At 45.0% G+C, this 25,064-nt stretch overlaps 1 protein-coding gene across 1 annotated transcript in view; it reads left to right on the plus strand.

Annotated features, from left to right (window-relative positions):
• The window catches only part of morgue (modifier of rpr and grim, ubiquitously expressed), a 33,445-nt gene extending 10,058 nt beyond the window's left edge, over nt 1-23,387 (plus strand). The window contains exons 5-8 of the mRNA XM_089579721.1: nt 1,880-2,143; nt 10,910-11,036; nt 11,271-11,467; nt 20,547-23,387. Of these exons, the coding sequence (XP_089435847.1) occupies nt 1,880-2,143; nt 10,910-11,036; nt 11,271-11,447 (568 nt within the window). The 3' untranslated portion in view covers nt 11,448-11,467; nt 20,547-23,387. The remainder of the gene's footprint in view (nt 1-1,879; nt 2,144-10,909; nt 11,037-11,270; nt 11,468-20,546) is intronic.
• Nucleotides 23,388-25,064: the final 1,677 nt, after the last annotated feature.

The following is a 25,064-nucleotide window of genomic DNA, read 5'->3' on the forward strand; positions in this document are numbered from 1 at the left end:
GTTCACTGTACTTCAGGTGATTGACTGAATAGTGTACATGTCCAACTGTAGACACATTCTTCTCTATACCTTTGTTATCCTATTCTGCCTGTTATGCTTGTGATTACCCATCTCATAGTACGCCCTCAGCTAATGCACATTATTATTAAATTTGTTTGCTTTGTCTTATGGTGCTGTCTGCCTTGCAGTGCTAATGCCACTTGCTTTTTGGGGGGGGGGGGGTTTGCTGATGTCTGCAGTTGAATGAGTTTGGAGGAATCATTTTCTTTAGTGTTGGGACTGAATGTTGGTGATGGCAGAGCTCTAGCAGTACACAAAAATTATCCCATTATAATGAACACACATTAAGGCTATGCTTAGTCTTTCTTTCATGCATGCCACCCAACACCTTGTCTTTTTTTTTTGCCCACTGCTGCTACTGGTGCTTCACCTGCCGCAGTGGCTCAGGGGTTACGGCGCTCGGCTGCTGACCCGAAAGACGCGGGTTCAATCCCGGCCACGGTGGTCTAATTTCGATGGAGGTGAAATTCTAGAGGCCCGTGTACTGTGCGATGTCAGTGCACGTTAAAGAACCCCAGGTGGTCGAAATCCCCGGAGCCCTTCACTACGGCGTCCCTCATAGCCTGAGTCGCTTCGGGACGTTAAACCCCAAAAAACCAAAACCAGCTACTGGTTCTTTGTCGGTGTGAAGTTGTTTTGGGAGCAGATGCCACTTCTAATAATCACTATGTAACAATCACTTGCTATGTTTTCATCTCTGACCTGCTTCTGCTTATTGTGACACTTGATGGTTTTTCTTGGCTCTTGGATTTTCTGCAGTGCCTTAGTGGGAGTCTTAATTTGTATCAGTAATATTGAGACAAATTTATTTCATGACCTTTCATCTGCTATTTATGTTAGCAAAAACTTGGTTGCCATGCCAAGTCTGCTGACTGCCAGTGGTATAAATTTGTGTCTTGTGGCAGTTTTTGATTCTATGGACAGTGGTGCTGGGGAAAATTCAAGCCAGGCGTCTGCAGTTGGTTTTGGATTAGTAATCTAGGATATAAATCCTTGGTGGGGATGATTGTTACCTGAAGTCTTGACACATGTTGTTTAGTTTTATTAGTGCTATGTATAGGAGCTGTGAATTGCTTGTCTTTCTCATTCTCTTATGTTATTCCAGTGTATTACCGTTTGTTGAGTAGAATTAGCCTGTTCTTGTTGCCACTTGCCATGGTGGCTTAGTCGCTATGTACTATCAGCGTCAAATGAAATGCGAACAAAACACCTGAAACGCGAGCACAAAAAATCAAGCATATTAGAGGCTGGAGGTGAAATACAGGCGTGGGCTATTAACGTTTCAGAAGAGCGGTGTTTTCGGCTTCGATGGGAAAATCAACTGCTCATGTATTTTGCCTCCCTGGTATAATATCTGCGAGTTGTGCTGTTCGCGTTTCAATTGACGCTGATAGTACGTTCACTGCTGAGTTCAAGATCACAGCGTGGAATCCCGGCTGCAGTGGCCACATTTTGATGGAGACTAAATGCAGGAATGCCTTCTGTGCGATGTTAGTGCACGAAAGAACCCCAGGTGGTATATATTAATCCGCGGCCCTTCACTACAGCGCCCCTCGTTGCGCATGCACAGCATTGGGATGCTAAACCGTGTATACCATACTGTATTCCTGTTTGCCAGGAATATGTACCAATTTCGTTTTATATAGGGTACTTATTTATGGAAGGGTAACAGGTGCTGTGTCTTCTAGATTTATGACAGCAGACCTGTATGCCTAAATTGATGAGCCCAGAGATGGCTTTATGTGCTGAGCTTGCAATTTTTTTGTTACTTAGTTGACTGTCATTCATCATGGGCAAGTGGGGTGTGGCATGTGTGCAGGGTGGTCAGTGCCCCATGTCGCCGGTGCCTGCAAGAGCTCAGGGAGGGCCCCCGAGGCGGTACTTGTGTCTGGGGTCCCGAGGGCTCTTGGCGCACTGTACGGCTGCAGCAGGAGCTGCGGCTGCTCCAGACGGAGCCTCCCGAGGGAATTGGGGCCCTGCCACTAGACCCCCTTTGTGCCCATTGGCAGGCAGCGATTGCTGGGCCCCCTGACAGCCCTTACGAAGGTGGCCTTTTCCACCTCTTCCTGCAGATCCCAAGCGGGTAAGCCCACAGCCATATATTTCCAGAAGTTTCTTGACACACAAGTCTCTTGCCTTGTGTGGCTTGCTATGTCTGTAGGACTGCCGACGAGAGAAGAGTATTGGAAGGCTGATGTGATGTGTACTGTTCCCAGTAGAAGCTGCTAAGCATTGCATGTGAGAAGCCTTAAACTGGCTAATGTCCCTGATTTTGAATCACTGAACAGTAAGGAGGCACTTTAGCTTAGTTGTTGCCCTGTGGTTTTCTAAAACTTCTTTTTAACTTAACCAACTTTGTTGAAACCCTGCTTAAATCATGCATGTAGAAATTTGTTCTCCTAAAGATAAAGAAAACAAATGTTAAGATTCCGTGGATAAGTAGGGGTAGTTTACATCTATTGAGCCATGTCAGCAGGCTTAGACTCATGAAATGCTCAGGCAACCCTGCCAGCCTGCACGATTGAGCAAAGGCAAACAGGAGCTATGCCTGAAAATTAACTTTGCGAAAGATATCTTTTATGGTGTAGAACATCCGCAATTACTAGAAACTAAACCACATAGGTTTTGGAGGTTTATCCTACCCAGTAGCACATTTTAAAAAGTTTTTAAAATTAATGACGTAATCAACAGTGCCCCAAAAATTGCCGTGGCCTTCAGTACGTGCTTATTCTCAGTCTGGTTTTGTTCGCGACATTTGCAAGGTTCCACTTTTCAGTTCAGTTCAATTCAATTTATTTTACCAGATGTTTGGAAGGGTATCTGGGCTAAAAGCTGTAAAGCACAGCTTGACATGGCCCTGAAAACCTCTACAAGGCAATGTTGACATAGTTACTAACAACAACAATAGTTAACAGAAACAATGGAAAGATGGAGAATAGCAAACACTGTGCAACAATAACTTTGCGTAGTTTTGCAAAACACAAACAAGCTTAGTTTTCAATATTGTCAGAAATAATACAAGAATACATTATACATACATATTTGAATAAAACTGTAGATTTATTCAATCAAAACTGAACCCTAGATAACTTAAAAGTAGGAGAAATAATATATCAGTAGCCTCGTATACATGGAGCCCGACATTGCGGGTCGGGTCGGGGTGCGCCAGGTGTCGGGCTGACCAGCCCGACCCTACCGCGTTTACATGAACGGGATTTCTGTCGGGCAGAGATCGTCGCTACCCCCAGCATCGAGCAAGCAAAACGCACGCATGCTTGAGGAGGAGGAACGCCCACACGAAAAGTTCCCTTTCCCGACTGCTGCTCTTTCCGGTCGGTTGGTTCGCCTGTTCATGTGCACGCTCTCTTCGAGGCCAGCAGCGGCTCGCTTTAATTTTCAATGGGTGTCTCCGCTGCCGGAAAAATTATCTCCGAGCCGATCCTTCCTGCGGCTGCGCCAGAGCCAGTTTTGAGCAGTCGGCGCGCACGGGCCCATTTTTTCACGTGTTGGTTTTGTCGCTGTGTTTAGCTCGTGAACGAAAGGGAAGCTGCGCATGAGGTGTACTGTTGCGTCGCTGTACTTAAACGCGTGTACGAAGGGTTTGCCGCGTGATGTTATCTATTCGCCTGCCTCATGCTTCACGCGCCTTGCTTGCGTGCTTGTGAAGACGAACAACTCTAGCAGTCCTCTGTGCAAACTTCTGCGTACTCAAGAGAATGGTGAACACCACTATCCAAACCGGGGTTTCTAGTGATTTCGGCGTTTTTTTTTTTTTCAAAAGGCGGTCAGGTATCTCCCATGATCGAAAATTCTTGAAGCCTTGTAACTAATCGTTGAACCACATCTAGAAGATTCACCCTTCCTATGCTGCCCGGAAGGGGTTCATAGAAGCCACACCAAATGCTTAACACATCTCATTTCTGAGAAGTTTCTCCGAATTCTTCTCGTCAACTACTCAAAGAAATTGACAAACCAAAATGACAAGCCGTCTGCATGGTTTCATCCACAAACCAACGCGAAAGCATTCAAGGCTGTAACTGACATCCCTTGAACTGTGAGCTGCACGACAATGTTGTATAGGCCATTACAAGCAGCGCCTGTTATTGTTTTCAGTCCTTGTAAGTATGTGAAACAATATCGGAGTTCCAAAGAGCAAAGGATCTTTCTGATCTGGTGTGTTTCACGCAGTGAGAACAGATGGCACAGATACTTCGAATGTTTTCAAACGGCAAGTGCTATTATTTTGTTCATACATTTCCAAGTATCGGCAAGACCGTGCCAGCCCTGAAGGTGAAAATAAATGTTTTCCTAACCGTGGCTTCGCCCTGTAATATATATTGCCTCACTTTTATTCCTGTCAGCCGCAAATGATACAGCCCTATTCGCTAATACTATGCGCCATCATTGCATGCTGACTTCAATGTTTTGAGATCCATCTACTAGTTCCCTGCTTTGCGTGCCGATAGCAGTGGCTGCATAAGATATGGTTGTCAAGTTCTTGTTCAGCACTCGGAGCAGCCGTTCAGCAATATGTGCAAAGTAACCGAACCAGCCCCCGGAGAGTTGCAGCGATAGGTAGCAACTGCCCCTCATGCACAAGCCGTAAGAGAGAGCGAGCGCGTCGAGTGCTCCGAGTTCCTGCACAGCGCCAGCCAGACCGGAGAGGAGGCGCTAAGCCGATGCGGCAGCGTATACATGCTCCTTCCAACCGGTTTGGGCAGAGTCAACCCACCCCCTGCAGTCGGGCTGGCCCAGCTCGACTCAACGATCCCTTAGGTCGACACTCTAGCGAATACATGAGCCCGACTACCAGTTCTCGGCCCGACAGCTGACTTAACCCGACTTTTGTCGGGCTCATGTAAACGCCCAGAGTGAAGTAAACATATATCAAAACACTACTATTTATAGGTTGGAAAAGTATTCTTGAACTTGTTTGAATGAAATTAGCTTGAAATATTGATGTTGATTGTGTATTTGTGGGAAGTTGTGCTGTAATGACTGAAATTTGTGGGTTGTGCGGAAATTCGGAGTGTGCCATAAGTCAGTACTATGAGTAGGTATAAGTGTTTTTCTATGTGTAAGACTTGCAGTTTTGTATTAAAAAATACTTCTGCTCAGTAGTCAAGAAGAAGAAAGAACGCAAAATACGGAAATTGTATATGTTATTAGCTCTGAGGATTCTGCATGTGGAAAATAGCTTTCGGGTCGTGTCAGGAACAAAACATTGGCTATATATAGCGGATGGCCTTATTTTTGTAGGACAAGTATTTTTTGAATGTTTGTTTTTGTTGTGGTAAGCTAAATAAGACTACAGTAGCTTAGATGAGATGAGAATAGAGTGTAATGTATTTGCAGCTTTACTTTCATAGGGAGAAGTGTTCGGCAACGAGAAAGTGCTCCAGCTGTTGCAGACAGTTTTCTACAGAGGCTATGGACTTGGGAATCCCAGCTAAGATGAGATGAAAAAACTCCAAGGATCTTGTGCTTATGCACTATATCAATTTGTTCTCCAGCATATTTAATAACATGATTAAATTTGAGTGGCTTGTTTCTTGACTGAAAAATAACTGCTCTAGTTTTTTTTGCATTTACCTACTTTGAGTTTATTCAACTGTGACCAAGCAAGGAGTTGAAGTATTTCATTGGTATTTTTAATCAAGTCATCTTTTCACTAGAGAGGAGGATGCTACAGTCATCTGCATAAATGACAAATTTCACAGTTTAAGTGTAACGATATTATTTATGTATGCATTAAAAAGAAGAGGTCCCTAAGCACTACCCTGAGGGACACCGCATGTAACAGGCAGAAAGGACAACCGTGCTATGCTTATGCATATGCAGTGGCTTCTTCCAGTTAAATATGGTTTCACAGTTCTAATGGCTTCACACGTATGCCTTACGAGGATAGTTTGGATATTAATATCTTGTGATCTAAGGAATTGAAAGCCTTAGTGAAATCAATAATGAGCGCTAATGTGTAAATATTATTTTAAGTGTTTTCCACAATTGTCTCTTTTAGTGTTGACAATGCTGTTTCGTATGATGCTGTTTCAGATGTTTTTCATTTTTCCTGAATCCGAACTGGGCTTCATTCAAAATGTTATGTTTATCTAAAAACCGCGTGATGTGATAGGAGATAAGTGTTTCAAGTCCCTTAGAGAATATGGGTATAGTAGATATCGGTCTGTAGTTTGATTTTAAGTTCCTGTCACGACTTTTATATATTACTGTCACTCTGGACTGCTTCATGCCTTCTGGATGCACACCTGTTTCAAGCACAAGATATTCGCTGCAAGATCGACCTATTGATGGCGGCACCATCGTTCCACTAGTGTGGATTGGCAGCCTGAATCGCTTTGGGATGTTAAACCCCACAAACCACACCTCGACACTCGCACATGTTGTACACATGGCTTGCCCTTGATATAGTAAAGATATATCCAAGGTCCGAGTGACTTTACAATGACTGGGTTCTACTGTAGTATGGCATTCCGAGGCCTCCTTTACAGATGCAGTGCAGTATTAGTGGAGGCCTCCTCACAAATGGTGGTGTCCATGTAAGGAGGCTTCACCACACAACAAGCAGCTTGTGATAAGCATACATTGTCAGCATATAGACCACTTGGACGGAAGTGAGGTGAACGCACATTTGCACCGGAACGGCAAGACGGAGTCTTCCAAAAAATGAACAGTGACATGGCAATCAGCATCCGAAAGCGGTGCACAGATGGGCTTAGCTCGCATTCGTCGTGGGCTGGTAGTGAATCTCAGAAAATGAAACTGTGCAGCGACGAGGTGACTGTGATTACCACGGTCCCTTTTCGGACTGTCTCTGAGTTAATCGGTTGGACGGGCTGAATTTTCAGCTCACGCAGTGCCACAAACCTGACCTATCCGACCTCGGCCGCCCCTCATTCGCGCGCTGGGAGTGTTAGAGCAAGACAAAAAGTTTAAATTAAAATGGGTCTCAATATGGTTTTTCTGGTCATATTCTAGTGCAACAAATCTGTAGAGGTGCTCTTTGTGACTGTTCGAGTCAAATTTAAAACCTCGGAGTGGACCCTATAATTTACAAATAATTTTTTGAACTGCTGTTCGTGTAGCTCGCAACCAATTAAGGTGACACCTCACTGCGCATCCCCTACCCTGATGATGTCACTGGGCAGTCTGGGCAATTTGTCTCATTGGGGCTTGAGCAGGCTGCGTGGGCAGGATGGGGCTAGATGGGGCACGGAGGGGTGCAGTCATGACCTATTGTTTTTTTATTATTATTATTATTTTTGTGGTGCGTTGGTGTGTATGGGTTGAGGGGGGCAAGGAGGAGCATCATTTTTACATCATGGATATTTTTGGTATTAATGTATCGGCTAGCTTAAAAATTTTCGCAGTGCGATTACGAGTGATGGAAAGTCAATCACGCATGTGCTTTTTCTAACCTCAGTATGGTATTCTATTTCATGGTCCTTTCAACTGAATTAAGAGGAAAAGTGGTGCGAATTAAGCAGCTTCAAGATGCATTGAAATTATAACCAGCCAGCTAAAGTTTTGAAATTTGTCTGAATTATCCAAGTTTGAATTATCGCGAGTCTACTGTACTGATTTTTCTTGTGAACGATAGATGATTGGAACTCGCTTTCTGGCAACGGCCATACACTTAAATTGAACCAGTTTCTAGACAGTATGAAACTAGTTGGATGTTGTAGTGCAAGTGTGTGCAGTAGTCGTTTTTTGCATTTTTTTTTTGCATTGCTGTGGTGGTGACAGGCTCCTTCCTTATTCTCTGATACCCACTCCTGCTATAATGCTGCAAGGGCTGCAGTAGGTATGATTATAATGAAATAAAGCATTGTCTGCTTTCAGGCCATTTTGACTTGAGCCGACTGATTTTTCTGGTGCAGGAATTTCAGACATGGGTGCAGCGTCACTCCTCTCATAGAGTCAGTGAACTGCAACTGAAATTTTAGGCAGGTTGCAGCTGTACCTGATTGCTTGATTTTTTGGACCTCATGTGCACTCACAGCAGCGTGGGGCTGCTGTGAGTGCACTTGGGGCTGATATTGATGCACTTGGGGCTGATATTGATGCACTTGGGGCTGATATTGATGCACTTGGGGCTGATATTTCCTACATGCTTGCATACATTGACTGAATTGTGTATGCGTGATCATTGGTTTTACCTATCTCATTCTTCATTAATAATAGGTACCTATAGTTTATGAAACTCTTCTGTGCTAAGTTTTTTTATCCGATTTGTGGGAAGAGAAAGCATCGAAGTATGAAGGTGTAATGCAGTTAAGTTGAGACTGAACAGAGGAAAATGGAGGTGCTTCAAAACAAGGCCCATGCACCTTGGACAAAACACTTCACAAGAACAGCTTTTTTTACCACTACACCAACAGCAGGTGCTGTTTCAGTTCTCATCTAACACCTGCCATTGCAGAGTGTAGTACCAACTAATTGCTGATTTCACAGTTGATTTTCAGTTCTAATTACCCAAAAATTTAAAGCTAATGCCAATATGAAAGCCAGTCCCAAAGAGTTGCATGCTTCAGGACGAAAAAGAAATTCGATCATAAATTATTTAGCTGCTGTAGGAGAATACCACATGGTAATCCATATATATAATAATGCCTTACACATCATTACAAAGAAGAAAACACTCTCCCAAAAGTTGGGTGTCTATAATTCATCCTCTGAGCAGTAAATAATTAGAGAAAGCGTGCAGTTTTTTAAGCCATAATGTTTTCAAAGCCCTGTTCTGTGCAATAAACCTTTTAGTTCTTGTTTTGGATGGCCGGTGCTCATGGAAATAAAAGTCAAAACTTTGCATGCCTATTTACACAAAAACGTCTCTTAATAAAATAACTTTCAGTGTACATAGAAATATCGAGGGCTTTATTACGCTCTTCAGTATCTTAGGATTCTTGTGCAATAAATGCGATCATTCTGTCCCCCGCTGCGGTGTCTCAGTGGTTATGTCGCTCAGCTGCTGACTTGACGTCGAAATGGTCAAAATTGCATGCCCTGCACTACGGAATCCCTCACAGCCTGAGTCACTTTGGTATGTTAAACCCCTCAAAACCTAAAACATTCTACTGTCATTTGTTATGAAATGCCAAAGGGATGAGTGATAGCAATCGCACAAAAAGGGAACGCCGAGTAAATAACCTTAAAATTTATTCCCTAGTTTGCCTCACTTATTGCCTCGTATGCTTTTGCTTTTGGTCAGAGAAGTGCAGCGTTGCAACCAGTGGAAACTCTGAACTTTCCGCTTCATGGTGACACTAAGAAGGCGATGCTCCTTCATCAGAAACCCGCACGAAATCCATGATGCACCGGGACCATCAGAAGCACAATTTTCTTAGTTTTCAGTGACCACACACTAAAACGTCATTTTCTAAATTTGTGCTGCATATTTTGTTGTAAGGTTTCGTCATGAGACAGATGAAGACCCGAGGATAATGGAAAAAATAGAGAAATTTGAAATTTTGACCAAACTGGCGCGTCCCTTCCTTAACCCTTTCTATAACGATGGGACATGTAGTCCCACTTCCTTCATGTGCCGACAGACATAAAATGGTGCTCATACGTACTGTGTTTTTGTACGCTGAATACTATTGAACCATCAAACAAGCAATGCATTCAGCATGTTTCAGTCTTTTACAAATAGGCCTCCTTGATATTTGTTTGTTTTTGCAAACATTGGTGCACTGTTCAATACGGCTGTGCTGAGTCTGTTGATCTTTTTTTTTTTAACAAAAATAACGGTTGAAACGGCCTGAACGTGATGTCGTACAATTACTATAGTCATTGTTACAATTACTATAGTCAGTTTTACCATTTTCATGCACGTGAGACATGCATACAGCTTGTTCATTAGATTAACCTACGCATGTTGAAGTGTTGAAGTGTAGCTGTCATGGTTTGCGTGTTATGTGATGTACAGTATGGTTTGGGCCTCACACCTCAGACATTTTTGTTCTTAATTTTTGTTCTTAATAAGCCAGGCGGCTTCGCAGTTTGGGCAACGGGCCAGCGAAGTACATAATTCACTTCCAACTAACTTATTTCAGAAATGTAAGCACACTAAATGGTGGATGATCAACAGGAAGAAACGCAGAGCAAATAGTGCTGGACAGGAGCAGCTTTCTTTTTATGACCCATGTTATCATTGTTAGTAACTTCTTTTTCTGTGTTTCATTCCTTTCACACTGTCACTCACAAAGATAGTGTGCTCATGCTTGCTGCTTCATCCATTACATAGCCTGTGAAGGACCAAGCTAAACGTATTTTGCTGTTCATCGCAGTGCATTGGATACATTGAAGTATATTTTTAACTTTACTGATGAAAACCTGTGTTATTGTTCTCACTTTTGTGTAGTAACTTGATGTTCATCGATCACTGATATATGGGACAAATGCTGTTTTGCGCCACTAAGGGACAGGAGGCATGTCCGCCGACCTCATAGCCCACATTGCAGACAATAACGCGGCAGGTTCGCCTCTGCAACGCCACATCGGCATTTCAGTAAGGCAGTCACTGTTGGTGTAAGGAACTTCGCAGTCCCATTTTCAGTCTATTTCTGTTCTTAATATGCGGCATGTCCAGAGAACTCATTTGGAAGTAGTATAACTCTTATATTATGTACTGAAAAAATGTCAACATTTTGAACAACCATGCTGTCTCCCTTTTAACATGTGTATCTCAGTGTCTGGTTGCTTGCAGCTGTGCACCATTTACAGAGTCTGTATGTGAGTTCATTATTGAGAAATTAGTGGTGACTGGAAAATATCAAGACTTGTTGTCTCACTTTTTTTTTTTTACTTTCTTTTTCTTCTGTGTATGCAGATATCCTATGAAGCCTCCCATTGTGAAGTTCCTTACCAAAATCTTCCATCCTAACATAAGTCGTCATGGGGACATCGGCATTGACTCCATACACCATAACTGGAGCCTGGCACTCACCATATCAAAGGTGGGCACTGCCCTCTCATTTCTGTGCTGCTTCTGCTCAAAAACTTTTTTTACCAGCATGGCATATCCTTTGTTCGCAGTTTGTCTGTGCATGTAATGTTTCTTATTACTGCCTCCTTCACTTACCACCTTTCTTGTGCTGCAATTCATTTTTGCTACGGTTGTTCTCTTGACAAGTGGTAGTGTTGAAAGAAAATGTTGCTGCATTGTTCAGCAGCACTGTGTAATTGTGCAGGTGCTCATCAGCATCCAGTCCCTCTTGACAGACCCTTATTGCCTTGTCTGTATGGAGCCAGAGGTTGGACGACTGTACCTTGAAGATCGCTTAGGTTTTGAGCGCACGGCAAGGCTCTGGACGCTACGCTATGCCATGCATGGTGATCCAGTCAACTATTTTGCCCATCCTCCTTGAAAGTGGCTGAAAACTTCACTGTACGTTTCAATGCATGCTATTTCATTTGATCATTGCTTTGCATTTGCATTTGTGGAGTTTTACCGTGGGTGTTCATTCTTGCAAAAAATTTAATGTACAGTGTTGACCACTTTAGTATTTGTGACCACCTTCTTTTTAAAATATGTAAAATAGGGGTGTGCAGCCTTCGATTTCATGTTTCTCGTAAAATCTTGGGGGCATGGTACCATGACAGAGACTTCCTGTACTGGTTGGGGCAGTGATTCTCTCCCTTTTTTACCTACAAGAACATACTCCATGCAGAAGCTTGCAATGCAGGAGCTGAACATCAAGCCCACGTAGTGTGTACACACAACTTGTCACTTGTCGTGTACCATAGCTCCAGTGGTCGCCATTGGAATCATGAAACCTCAGGCATAATGTAAGAGTTTAGGAAGGCATAGTAAGTGTGACCTAATCTGCATGTTTAAGTGTCATGGGCAGCGGTTATCTGCACAGAATTTGAAAGCTATCTTTGAAGTCTTGTGCCAACATTAGACTTCAGAAACAAGTCAGCAGAGTGGCTAGTATGGTTCAAGAGGTTCACGCACAGTTCGGTGTGCAGACCTGCCTGTGTGTTTGGTTTCAGTCTTTATACACTCAAGCTACACATTCTTCCACTTCTCTTTTTTTCCTCGCATATAGACATTTCCAAGAAGGGCTCCCTGGGCGCTGCCATATTGTTCCCTGGACTGCAGTGGGCACCTCCCGCTAGCACGGTGGAAGCGGCGAAACGCCTCCTCTCTGGACTGCTAGAAACCGGTTCCGCCGCCGGAAACAATATGGCAGCGCCCAGGTTGGAAAGGTGTATACCAGCTCAAAAATGGGCAGTGTTGCAAAACTGCAGCTGTCAGGAGTAAAATCTTGCTAGGTAATATGTGTGCAGAAGTGCATCATGCCAATGCCTAGTTTTATTTCATGATGGTTGTATTTTGGAATTCAGGTATGCCACGGTGCTTTGCTTGACGTCTGAGTAGTACAGTTAAACCTGTATGTAGCGAACCTCCATATAGCGAATTACGTGATACTACGAAGTTTCTCAATTCCCCAACTACGCTCCCATTGAAGCACATCTATTTGAGACTTCCATGCAACGAAGGGGCTGCGACGGTTGACCTTGATATAATGAACTCGCTATGCCGACTATTTGTTAACGTGAGCCGAGTTATGAAATTTGGCAGGAAAGTTTCGTGGCGATCAAGCACGAACTGACACAAGAAGAATGTCTACAATTGCAACGAGCGACCGTGGTTGACACACGTTGCCGTGATCCAGCGCCGTCAGTGCATCTCCGCTGCTTTCACTTTTCGAACGTCATACCACATGGCATTGCAACACTTTACGCTCAAAAGTAGCGAAAAATAATAGGACACAGCAAAAATTTTGGCTGGCGGTTTAGCATTTCTGAGCACGGAATATTGTGCAAAAGCACGGTTTTTTGCAGGTGCACACCACTGCCATGTACCTTAAAACCTGATTGATTTGTCCTTTCCTCAAAATTAATGGAGTCTACAACGTTGTCAACACCAATGCCAATAAGCTCAACGAACGCTGGTGGCCTATTGCTTCAAACATTTTCAAGATGATGTCACCTGCATTTATTTCTTATTTTACACGAAAGTGTGAAGGCTCCATGTCACAGAAAAGCCAGTGTCAGTGTTGCCATTGGTGTAACTGAAAAATCGGGGCTGGTTGAAAAGGAGGCTGTTACAAGAGGCTTCCATAGGTGGTGCCAGCCACAGCAGCACAGTGGTGGTTCGGAAAACATTGAATAAATGGGAAGCAGAAGCGTGATGTGCACGGAAGAGGGGCAGCATTGAAAGCAAAACAACTGCATGCAGCTAGTGATCAGCCAATGGCAGCTGTCCAAAAGCTTTGACTGCCAGTCACATGGTATGCCTTTTGGCCCAGCCGGTCCCTAGACATGCGTTCTCCATTCGGTTCTCCAACTTTGGCGCTGCTGCCGGGCGGAAGCAGAGCACATACAACAGGTAGTGCAATTTATACGTTCTGCATGCACATGTGTTCCACTGGCTTCGTTGCTGTAGTAACGGAGTGATTTGATTGACGTCATCCATCACTCACCACACATATTCTTTTTCTACAACGCAACAAGCACCATTTATTCCTTTGAGGAGAAAAGGTGGCAGGCTACATCACCGACCACGGCAAATCAACACACACAACACCAACTACTCCCATCTCCCAGCCCCCTCCACGACCATCCCAGGCCTTCCCTTTCTCCTTCCTCTGCAAGGGAGGAAGACTCCACTTTCCGGAGAGGGAATACAATCCCCTCCAAGGTCGTCGTGCCGGGAGGTCCAGCAGACCTCAGGGTAAAGGGGCAATGCCTGGTGCGGCTACTGCCTCCCATTTCAACACTCCCCCTTAGAATGCATGGGAGCGTATTCTACAATTCTGTAGTAAACTCCAGCGGGTAAATGAGCTGCACTGGTCTTCGGAGAACTGAGCCGTGAGACACTCATCTCGCAAGAATGTACCTTGTTGTCCCTGCCGTTGAACACTTTCTCTACTCTCCCAAGCTTCCATAGCAGGCGGGGAAGGGGTTCTCTAACTAGCACCAGCTGTCCGGCTTTAGGCGACGGAGGCTGCTTTTGGTGTGTTGCGTAAGCTGGTCTTAACTCATGGAGGTACTCCACTCTCCAGGCCTCCAAGAATTGGTTCTGGAACCTTTTTCTCTGCCGCCAGAACGAATGAAGCATCTCCGGGGTCGAAGCGGGCGGCTCCCCACTCGCCGTCGGCACCGAGTCGTTAGTCGCCTCCCGAGGAGGAAGCTTGATGGCGTTAGGGGGTCGCCCTCTCCAACCCCGTTGTACACATAAGTCAGTGGCCGAGAATTCACAACGGCTTCAACCTCACAAAAAATCGTGGCTAAGTGATCAGCTTTTAGGCATTTCTTTCCGAAAACTTTTCTTAATGGCACCTTCACTAAGCGCACCATCCTTTCATAGTAGCCACCCCAGCATGGCGCCCGCTCAACAATAAAGCGCCACTCAACTTCTGCACATGCAAAATGATCTACGACATCGGGGTGCCGCAGCGTATTCCACAGTTCGGCCAGTTCCTTTGGTGCTCGCTTGAAGCTCTGCGCATTGTCTGAATAAATGGTACGGCACAGTCTCCTTCGCGACACAAACTTTCTGATCGTGAACAGAAAGTTGCTTGTGGACATGTCACTGACCAGCTCCAGGTGCACAGCTTGCCTGACAGCACAAGTAAACAGCACTATGTAGGCTTTGCATGTGTGATTGTTGTTCTTTACATATAGCGGTCCTGCAAAGTCTCTGCCAACCACTTTGAAAGGGTCTGCTCATGTTTTCCGTTCTTCTGGTAGCAGTCCTGTCGGAGCATTTAGTGGCGAAATACTGAACCGTTGACAAGTGACACAAGCACGCAACATCTTTTTCACCAGCTCTCTGCTGCACAGGACCCAGCACATCTCGCGTAGCTGTATGTGAGTGTTCCTTGCTCCGGCATGCGGCATCTGTCGGTGTGTGTCAATCGGCAGGAGAGTGGAATAGCGATGGTCCTTCAGCAGGACGATAGGGTTCTTTTCGTCAGGTGTCAGGTTCACAGAGCGAAGGTGCCCTTTGGTACTCAGCACTCTGTCTTGGTCAGTAAAAATTGTGAATTCCCGCAGAGGAGAGCTAGGTGGGACCTTAGTTCCGTCGGTTGCATATCGAAGTTCAGCAAGAAACTCGGGAGCGCTGCGCTTCTTTCAACCAATGCGTTCTTGCCTTCTGTGTCTCGTCTGCTGTCAAGGGGCCCGATGGCTTTTTCGTAGAATGGACGTTATGGATGAATTGGAGTATCCGCGCTGTTCGATTCAACCTTGACGCTCAGCTGAACCTTGACACGTGGAGTAGCTGTGGAGCTGGCATTCTGATGATGTTCTCTCTCCTCAAGATCATCATGAGAAAACTCGCTGCGCGTTTCCTGGGGCCACTCTTTCGGTCCTAGCGCCAACCATCTCGGTCCCGTCCACCTAGGCAGTGCGGAGACCAGTCAAGAGGCGGAAATGCCTAGTGCCATGATGTCAGCAGAATTTTCTGCTGTGGCTCGCAGAACGATTGCCTGGGTGCAGCTGAGGACCACAGAACATGAACTGCTCCTTCCCTGCACCGCCCATCCGAACATAGTCTCTAATGTGGTCAGGCTTCCATTTAGACGATGAATTTGGCCTGTCACTGCTCCCCAGTAATGGCCCGATCCGATCAGAATGTTGATTCAGCGGTGTTCTAGCTCCTTGAGGTCATCGCCTAAACTGCAGCCTAGGCCATCAATTTTACAAGGTACTTTCGTCTGGGCTTGGGAGATCCTGTTCACTGAAAGTCGGTGTTTCAAGAGCATCAATCTCTTACCTTCTGTTATTTTGCCTGCTTCGCAAAGTCAGATGAACCCTTCGCAAAGTATGTTCTTGTTAACCGCCTCCAAACATGCCTACTGTAAGGAACACGTTTTGGCGGGCTAGTTGGTTAAGCATCTTGAATAAACAGCGCGAACGAAGACGAGCAAACAAAAGACAAGAAAACGGACGACACAGCGCAGTGTCGTCCATTTTCTTGTCTTTTGTGCTCGTCTTCGTTCGCGCTGTTTATTCAAGATCCTACTGTAAGGATTTCGCTACCAAGCGGCTTGCAGTTCAGCTCCTTTGATAGCTGCTCGGTAATAAAGGAGCACTGGCTATCAGTGTCAAACATAATTCTAGCCAGTTTTCTCTTCTTCTCGGCCCAAGCTGTCACAGTTTGGAGCAGAACTGCTGGTGTCGCGCCATGCTGCCTTGCTTGCAGGCTGACTAGAATAGCACTGTCATTTGCGCCATGTAGTGTTTCATGCGATCGAGCGTCTCGGCGTCCGGGAGTGAAGCTCGGGTCGCACATCGTTGAGGCATGACTGCGGCAACACTTGCTGCAAGATAGCATGCTTTTGCACATCCTGGCCGTATGTTTTGGCCTTGTACATCGAAAACATCGGCTGTGCTCCCGTAACATGCGTTCCTTCTCCGACAGCTCCCTTGTAGCAGTGCAATTCTCCGTTGCATGCTGTGTAGGCTTGCACAGAAAACATTCTAGATTGTTCGTTGTGCCATGCATGGCTGCCGCTGACGAGTGTCGAGGCTTGCCTGGATGTGCTGCACTCTTCACCAGTTCATGTGCCTAATTACGGGATATGAACCTACTGGTTGCGTCGTTGGGTTGCTCCATGACCACCCTTTCTCGGCTCTCAACTTTGATCTGAAGGAATTCTAGAAGTGCGCGCAGCTCTTTTTTATGCACTGTTCCTGTCTCGGAGCTGGTGTCGTTGGTTGAAGTGTTGCCATTGCTGGAGCCGTCTGCATCCTTCAAAGCCATCATCCTGTTATACAGCAGGCTGAGGTCATTCGGAAGCGCCCGGAGCACAAGAGGGTAGAGAATTGCACAGTATTATTCTTCGCCCACACCCAACACCTTAAATCCTCGTATGTGAGCCTGAAGACCGTCTTAGCAGCACCGCAGAGCAGGGGCGTTGCCTCCCGATGATGCCTGTACGGCAGCCATGAGGCCTTCCATATTGTCCTGGGTGAGGATGGCTTGATTAGCGAATTGCTGCTTTAGGATGTCACTGGCGTGGTTGTAGTACTCCACCGCCAGCTGCAGCCCCTCGATGGCAGTTGCTCCGTCTCCTGTCAGTGCAGTTCGCAAATGTTGGAATTTCTCTGCTGGTGATAGGTCCGGATTCTTGTAGGTCGCTGTTTTGAATAGTTCCCAAAATGGCTGCCAATTCCTTCTTTCACCATTGAATTTCACGAGGTTCAATTTGGGGAGTTTTATCTTGGCAGTTGTTCCTGTCGTTCTGGTTCGATCTTCGTTCGAGTTAGTGCTGCCCACATTTGTTCCTTGTGTGCTACGCTTCGATGCAGACTTCAGCTTGGTTAGAGAAGTCACGATCTTGTCGCCATATTCGATGATGTTTGCAAACTCCGCGTCGGCTTCTTGTTCAGGGATCAGAGGCTCGACTGCGGCGTCTACAGCATTCAGTTGACATTGAATCAATTGCAGATGCTCGATAAGGACCTCCACATCCTCGGCATTCGGTGCAGTAGACTTAAGCAATGCTTCCGACTCAGCAACCAGACGCGTCGCTTGAGCTCGCAGGGCCTTCTTTTTCTTCGAGATCTCCATGTCTTTGGAGGAGTTGATCTCGGTGGTCCTTTGATGTTGCAGAATCGTTCCCATTTTTCGTCACCAGAAATTAGTGCAGTAACAGAGTGATTCGATCAACGTTATCCATCACTCACCACACATATTCTTTTTCTACAACACAACAACCACCGTTTATACCATGGAGAAGAAAAGGCGGCACACTGCATCACCAACCTTGGCAAGTCAACACACACAACACCAACTACTCCCATCTCCCAGCCCCCTCCACGACCGTCCTAAGCCTTCCCTTTCTCCTTCCTCTGCGAGGGAGGAAGACTCCACTTTCCGGAGGGGGAATACAATCCCCTCCGAAGTCGTCATACCGGGAGGTGTGGCACGTCCGGCACCCACTCGTCTTGGGGTAAAAAGGTGATGCCCGGTGCGGCTACTGCGTCCTGTTTCAAAAGTTGCTGCATCCATACGAATTTGCCAAGGATGGGGGACGCGGGCACCGACCTACCGCTAGCTGCCATGAACGCTTACGTCGCAGTTAGTAACATTGTGTCCCTAAAGCAGCTCCTTAGTAGAAATGATTTGAGCTGTGCTGTTATAAGGCTTCAATGGATAAGACTTGCATAACGGAACTTTTCATTAAAGAAACACCAGTTTTGCCAGGTATTGAATTTTTTGCTGTAATAAGGGGAGTCCACTTACGACGAACCTTGGATACAATGAACATGATCCCTATGACCATGAGGTTTGTTATAAGTGGTCCCGAGTGTATTACAAAGTTTCTAAATTTCACAACACCGCCCCCATTGAAGGGCATGCATTTGTGAGCGCCATGTAACAAAGGTGCCGCGGTGGTTGACCTTGATGTAACGAACTCACTATGCCGACTATCTGTTGGCTGTTGCTGCATTACTTGAAATATGGTGGAACCACACGAGTATAAAACATGAACTGACACAAGAATGTCTACGGTCATAGCGAGCAACCACAGTTGACGCAACACACTGTGCTCCATTGCCGTCAGTGCCTCTACATGGCAAATGCAGCAGTCCTCACAGCTTTTGGTTTTGTGACAGCATACCACGTGGCACTACAACAGTTCATGCTCAGAAGCAGCAAAAAACAATAGGGCATAGCAAGAGAGACATGCACGTCCATTGCTGCGACTTAGTTGCTTGTGTAATTCTGGTGTCGATAGCCGTCACAGGTCGGGAGTGAGAACAGTGGAGAGCTCCGGCAATGCAAGGTGAACAGTATGTTTCCTAGAGCAACGGTGACCTGTAGGAACGAGAGCGGGAACATGCAGGAACGAGTAGGTTCCTGCATGGTTAGTTGGTCTAGCGGCAACAGCGCAGCCGCACGCACTCACCTCTAGTCCGGCCATGGTGCCTCTGCTTCCCTTGCTCTTCCCACCCCACTCTTAACGGCATTGTGCAATCTGCGGCTAAATTGAACTAGTCACGTTATCAGCACTATCTTCATGTTTCTCCGTGTTTCTAACTGTTTCTAAAACCATCTAAAGCGTTGCTTCACGTTTGACTTCGAGTAATGGGGACTTACTATGAAACTGCTCCATTGTGATTTCATCTACATGTATTTCTTTATTTTGATTTCTGTTCTGCATTGTCCTTTTGAGCCTTCACGCGAAAACTGCTCTTGACAAAAATCATACACTTTTCTCAATTTCGTTATATGCAAGTTTTAATAAGTATGTATTTTGTTAATCGAAAATGAAAAAGCAACTGGTTATGTGTGTTCAACCTTTAATGACGACTGCCTGCTGTGGTTTGTACTGATCCTGCGAGTGATCTGGTCTGCCTCTGCTTACTAGTTCTTTGAAATGGTTCAATTCTCTTTTTTAATGCAAGAGCATACACCCGTGTCGGAAAATTTTGTCCAGCGTTGGCATTGGCGACTGTTCGAAGCCTCATAGCCGGAGTGGCCAGAGCGACCGGCTGCTCCGGAAACCAAGGTGGGCCACCTAGGTCACGTGACCTTGTGGCATAATCACAACCTGCCCACTGGATTGTGAGCAAACTGACCGGCGTGGCAGGTGGCAGTTAAATTAATATTTTAACACAAGTCCCACCGACGGCAGCACCTGCCATTGCAGGGCAGTGGCGCATCGCTTAACCGCTGCACCACTGCGCCAGGAGTGGTATGAGGACTCCCAGTGATCTGCGAATGTAAAGTCTAGAATTACCAGTTGCGCATATATGGACATTAACCCATTAAAGGTACTGCACCATACCCTTTAGGCGAGCTCAAGTGTACCCTCCAGTTTTTTTTTTTTTTTTTTTTTGCACTGTGCTTATGAGCTGGGCTGGTGTTACTTGCATAAATGGCATTGTGGCTACCAATTTGCTTAATGCACTAACCTCAGTATGGTCAGAGCTGAGACTGTTGGTTTATTTGCCCTATTATGCTCTGGCTCCAAGGTTACTATTCAGTGTGTTTCATAATACACTCTGAAGTGATAGCTTTGAACTTGATTAACCCTGCCTCTGCTGATGAGTGATTTGACATGCTCATATGTGGGCTATGGTGGATTCAGTTTGTTGCATTGCTTGTTTGCTTTAGAATATTTTGTTTCAAACTTCTGCAGTGCTGCCTTTATTATTTAATCCTTGTGTGAAAAATTATCAAATTTTATGGAAGTTTTTTGTTCCTAGTTGAATGTGCAGAGGCCTATTTCTGGACTGCTGGTGCCACTTGGTACAAAGCTGATTGGAAGGTAATGGCGTGCGGTAGCACTGTAGTGTGGTGTACCTGGTTATAATCTTGGATATGCTTGTAGGAAACTTGTCATTCTGCCGTATCCTGTCTGCACTCTACACTAAAGATGTGCCTTGCATAGTAGAGTACCACATGTTATATGTCACCCTTTTTCTCCCTTCTCTTCCAGTGAATTGGTCAAAAGTATGCCCTTGTCTCCTCAGAAGCACGTGCTACTGATTTTGCACACATTTGGGCTAGCCAGTGTACTGGAAGGAGAGGCAGCTGGCTGCAATTCCACAAGTGGCACTCCTTCCTGCCAGAGGGCCAGGCGGGAGACTGGCCAGCCTAGTCACCGCATCAGCAGGCACCTTTTGCGAGTCTGTGCTTCCCTTCACCTTCCTGGCATCCTCTTGTGCTGTTTCTTTCTTTTTTTTTTCTTTCTTGGTATGTATTGCGTGTGGAAGATTTTTTTTTTTAAAGAACTTTTCTCGGTTGCTTGGATCCGGCATAGATAATGAAAAATTTTCGTGAGTGGACATGTCTTCCGGCAAGACTTGTCCATGCCATTGGTTGGAAAATGAATGGAGTTTTGTCTGGATGCTGTTGCTGGTGCTCAGTATTCTTTGCGTGTGGGTGTTTTCAGTTTCTAGCCTTGGTGTTTCTGCAAGTGGACCATTGTGATGGTTGGTGTTGTGAAGTTATTTATGCAATACTGGTCTTCTGCTGCTGATGTCAAATTTCACGATGTCTAAAAAAAAAACCTTGAGATTTGTTGTAACCCTTCCTTGAGCACAATTGTATTGAGCAAATCATGCATTTGGTGTAAAAAAAAAAAAAATAAGCATTGTTCTTGTATTGGCTATGTTTAGAGTTTGGGGCAGCATTTGCAGATAGTGAGAAATTAGTTCCCCTGAACTGTGACTCCTGAAAATTGAGTGCAGAAATTACAGTTGAACTGGGAAGGTCTACTTTTAAGACTGCAACATCAAATAACTTGGAAACACTTTACATTCTGTTCATAATGCGTGTGCTCTTAAAAAGTAAGTAATGACAGGTTACTCTCTCCCGAGTGCTCGAATTTTGATAACAGAATCATAGTTATAACATGCATGCAAAAGTGGAGAATACGTCGCTGTATCAAATGGCTTATGTAAAAAAATTGTACTTGATAATTGGTTTGCAGCATAGTTTTTGGTTCATTAGCAATTCTTCCTCACATGTGAAAAGCAGAAGCCAAACAGCAAGGGAAGCAGTTTTACAGCTGTGTACTAAATTAACGTTGGAAATAAGAGAGTAACTGAGACTGAGCCCAATAGAAATCACCATTATGTTTCTTGGTTTGTATGATGTGTGATTTGTATGAGGGTGTTTCATATTGATAATGCCAAGAACAAATGTTCATTTTCGAATAATCTAATATATGCATCAAACATGTTAGGTTAATAGCTATTGCCTTGTTGTCATTGTAGAGTAGCAAGCATGCAGTTTTCAGTGAAACTTATTGGCTGATATAATCTCAACACATCGCCTTTGTGGATAATGAAAAGTGGTGGACTGGGCTTGAAACATATCAAAAAGATTTCCCTAACGGCACTTACCAGTGAGATTGAGACTACCTCTGTTGGTATGCCCCTTGTCGCTTTTCTTTATCCATTGCAAGATTGATTGTCAGAGCAGCCTTCACAGGTGTCATTGCGAGAAATTAGTGTGATGGAAGAAACAGGTGTTTAACATTCCTGGTTTTTTGTGAGTGTTCAAATTTCAGTATGTACTTGTGCTATGGTACAAGTTCAATAGTGTGCCCATTGTGAGGGCAAGTTTCTCTCTCTGTCTCATTTTTGACGTTTTGTGTACTGTGGCAGCTCAGGTGTTTGCTGGCTTGGCCATTGAAGAAATTTGACTGTTTGTGCCCGGACTGACAGCCTTTCAATGCTTCTGTTGTGTGCTGAATGTAGTCCAACTCAATACTATTTTTGAATGATTAGGGCATTCATTTTTCAAACTACTTCAGCAAGTTTGCATTTGATGCTTAATTGCCTTTTGTCCTTGTTTGATTGGTTTTTCTGGCTTTATTTGTGAGGCTTCCACATTTGCTCATTTGTGCTCCTTGGTTCACTGAACTGTGAGGAGTGCTGCTAACTGGTCAGTGAAGAGCCCATTTTCTTGCTTTTGCTTTTGTTTATTTTTCCTGAGCGTTGTCAGTTAACGCACATTGTATGGTCACTAGCTATATTTGCTTAATGTTGCCAAGGCCATGCAGTCAGGATTGCCATGTTATGAGCTCCACTTACTGCTTGTGGCTGTGCGCTTGTAAGCATTCGTCATTTGGATGTGCTCGAGCTTTCAGTACCGCTTATTTAAGAAAGTGACTTTAAGCTCATTGGAACTCCTTACCATGGTTATCATTAGCAGCCCAGGCAGAGTGCTTAGAGAATGACATAAGGCAAATGAAGCCATTTTTTGTGTGTGCTTTTAAGTGTGTCAATATTCAAGTATTGTAGCATGCAGAGCTGATTCTCGCCAACTTCTTATATTTCTTTTGTTGAATGTGCATTGTTTAAAAGGGTTAACTGACTATGACAGTTTAGTTTTCTGCTTTGCTGGATGCCAGGAAGGTGAAACAGTACTTGAGTTTGAAACAGTCCTTGCCTTTTTCTGTTTTGTGTCAACTTAGCTGCTCGGGGTCGCCACCTCCTTTGTAGTCTTTCGTTTCGTGGTGTCTGCTTTCCCATATAGCTAGCTGCTGGCTGTTGTCTTGTGCAGCTTAGACTGATTGTGCCGCAAGCCTCTGCTATCACTCTTCTCACTTGTCAATGCTGCGGAGCAGGCCAGGGATGGCTGAGGTGGAATTTCTGATTTGGAGCTGTTATGCGTGCTGTGTCGCATCTGTTTGCAATTCAGTACTGCACGTGTTGCAACATTTGAACAGTTTCCTTTGATGCAAGGACTGGTGTGCAGCATTCATTGGCTTGTTTTCGTGTGGTTTCATTTTGCCTAAACCAGCTAAATAAAGCCATTTACCACAGAAGCATTTGAAATCTGTGCATGCATGAGCATGCACAAACATGTCACTGTTGATAACTATATTTTGTTGGAATTGCATTAGGGGCAATAACTACCATGCATATATTGGCCAGCATTTGTAATTGCACACTGCTCCTGGGATATTACCACCTTAACAGTGAGCTAGCTAACATTAGGGTCCTTTGGTACTTTTCTGCTGGTCATGAAACTTCTGCATAACACTATGGGAGGAATTCGTATATGACGTAGAATTACCGTGCCGCTTTGGCTCATTGATTAGAGGGCACAGTCTTCTTATATAGAGACAGTTCAGTCTAATTTGGAGGATAGTCATGAAAGGAAAGAAGCAGGTTCTATCCCGGCCATGGTGGCCGCATTTTGGTGGAGGTGTAGTGCTGTAGGCCCATGTACTGTGCGATGTCAGTGCAGAATCCTAGCTGGTTGAAATTATCCGGAGCCCTCCACTACGGCGTCCCTTATAGCCTTAGTCGCTTTGGGACGTTAAACTCTAATAAAGGAATATATTGGTTGGTTTATTGGGGTTTAATGTCCCAAAGCGACTAAGGCTATGAGGGGCGCCGTAGTGGAGAGCTCCAGAAATTTCGACCACCTGGGGTTCTTTAACGTGCACTGACATCGCGCAGCACATAGGCCTCTAGAATTTCGCCTCCATCAAAATTTGGCCGCCGCGGCCGGGATTGAACCCGCGTCTTTCAGGTCGGCAGCTGAGCACCGTAACCACTGACCACTGCGGCGGGGCTCTAATAAAGGAAAAACTTCATTTGCATTTACCATGTAGCCATACATGCGCACAGCTGAGCTGCTGTGTGTATGCAAGTATGACAGTGACTATTCAGGCAGTGGTTTGCTACTTCAGATTAAAGGAGTAGATGCATAAACTTATAGGCCACTTTTTTGCCTGTATACATAGCATATAGTGTCGATAATCATGGATCGTGATGTATTATACACCAGTATGCCTTGGATAATTTAATCTCATGTAACTTTTTCACGGTAGTGTTTGTTTTGATTTCTGTAAGTCAGGGTTTTGATAACATATCATTACTGGGTAACTGCTGCAATGCAACCTTTCCTCTTATGATCAGAGCAGCCTCTGCTTGTGCAGCATGTGCGCCATTCTTCGGCATCTGAATACCGTGCTGGTTGCACGTGTGCAGGTGACATAGCCTGGGAGGACTGTTCTGAAGCCCCTTTCATGAGTCATGCTAATGTTGCTTCTGAAATATTTGGTTTGTTTTATGGCAAGGCGCTTGCAGTACTTTCTACAGGGTGAACAGTGTTGGCACCATGGTATGTTGGAACCAAGAACTCTTGCACTCACCTACTGACTTTTGGGTAGGTTACACAGGTTTACAGGGGCACGGATGTTCTTCAGAATGTGCCCTGCGCAGTCATGTTATCCAGGTGGACCTGAAAGAGGGCCCTTTCCGGCAGGGCAAATGGGGTTGCACTTCAGCCTAAAAAAATCTTATTTTTTTATTAGTGCTTTAATGAAGGCAACTGGCAGTACGCTGGCACCTCGCATAATAGCAGGCTGTATCTATCTATGAAACACTGGGGGAAGTTTCGTGACCTGAAGAAAATTAACAAAGTACTGTGCTTGCATAAGGTGATGCTCTGAACTTTGCCTGGTTACCCTCTTGCAGAACATTTTTTCTCT

The sequence above is a fragment of the Amblyomma mixtum genome, chromosome 3, assembly GCF_055824585.1.
Source record: "Amblyomma mixtum isolate Tamu chromosome 3, ASM5582458v1, whole genome shotgun sequence".
Lineage (NCBI taxonomy): Eukaryota > Metazoa > Arthropoda > Arachnida > Ixodida > Ixodidae > Amblyomma > Amblyomma mixtum.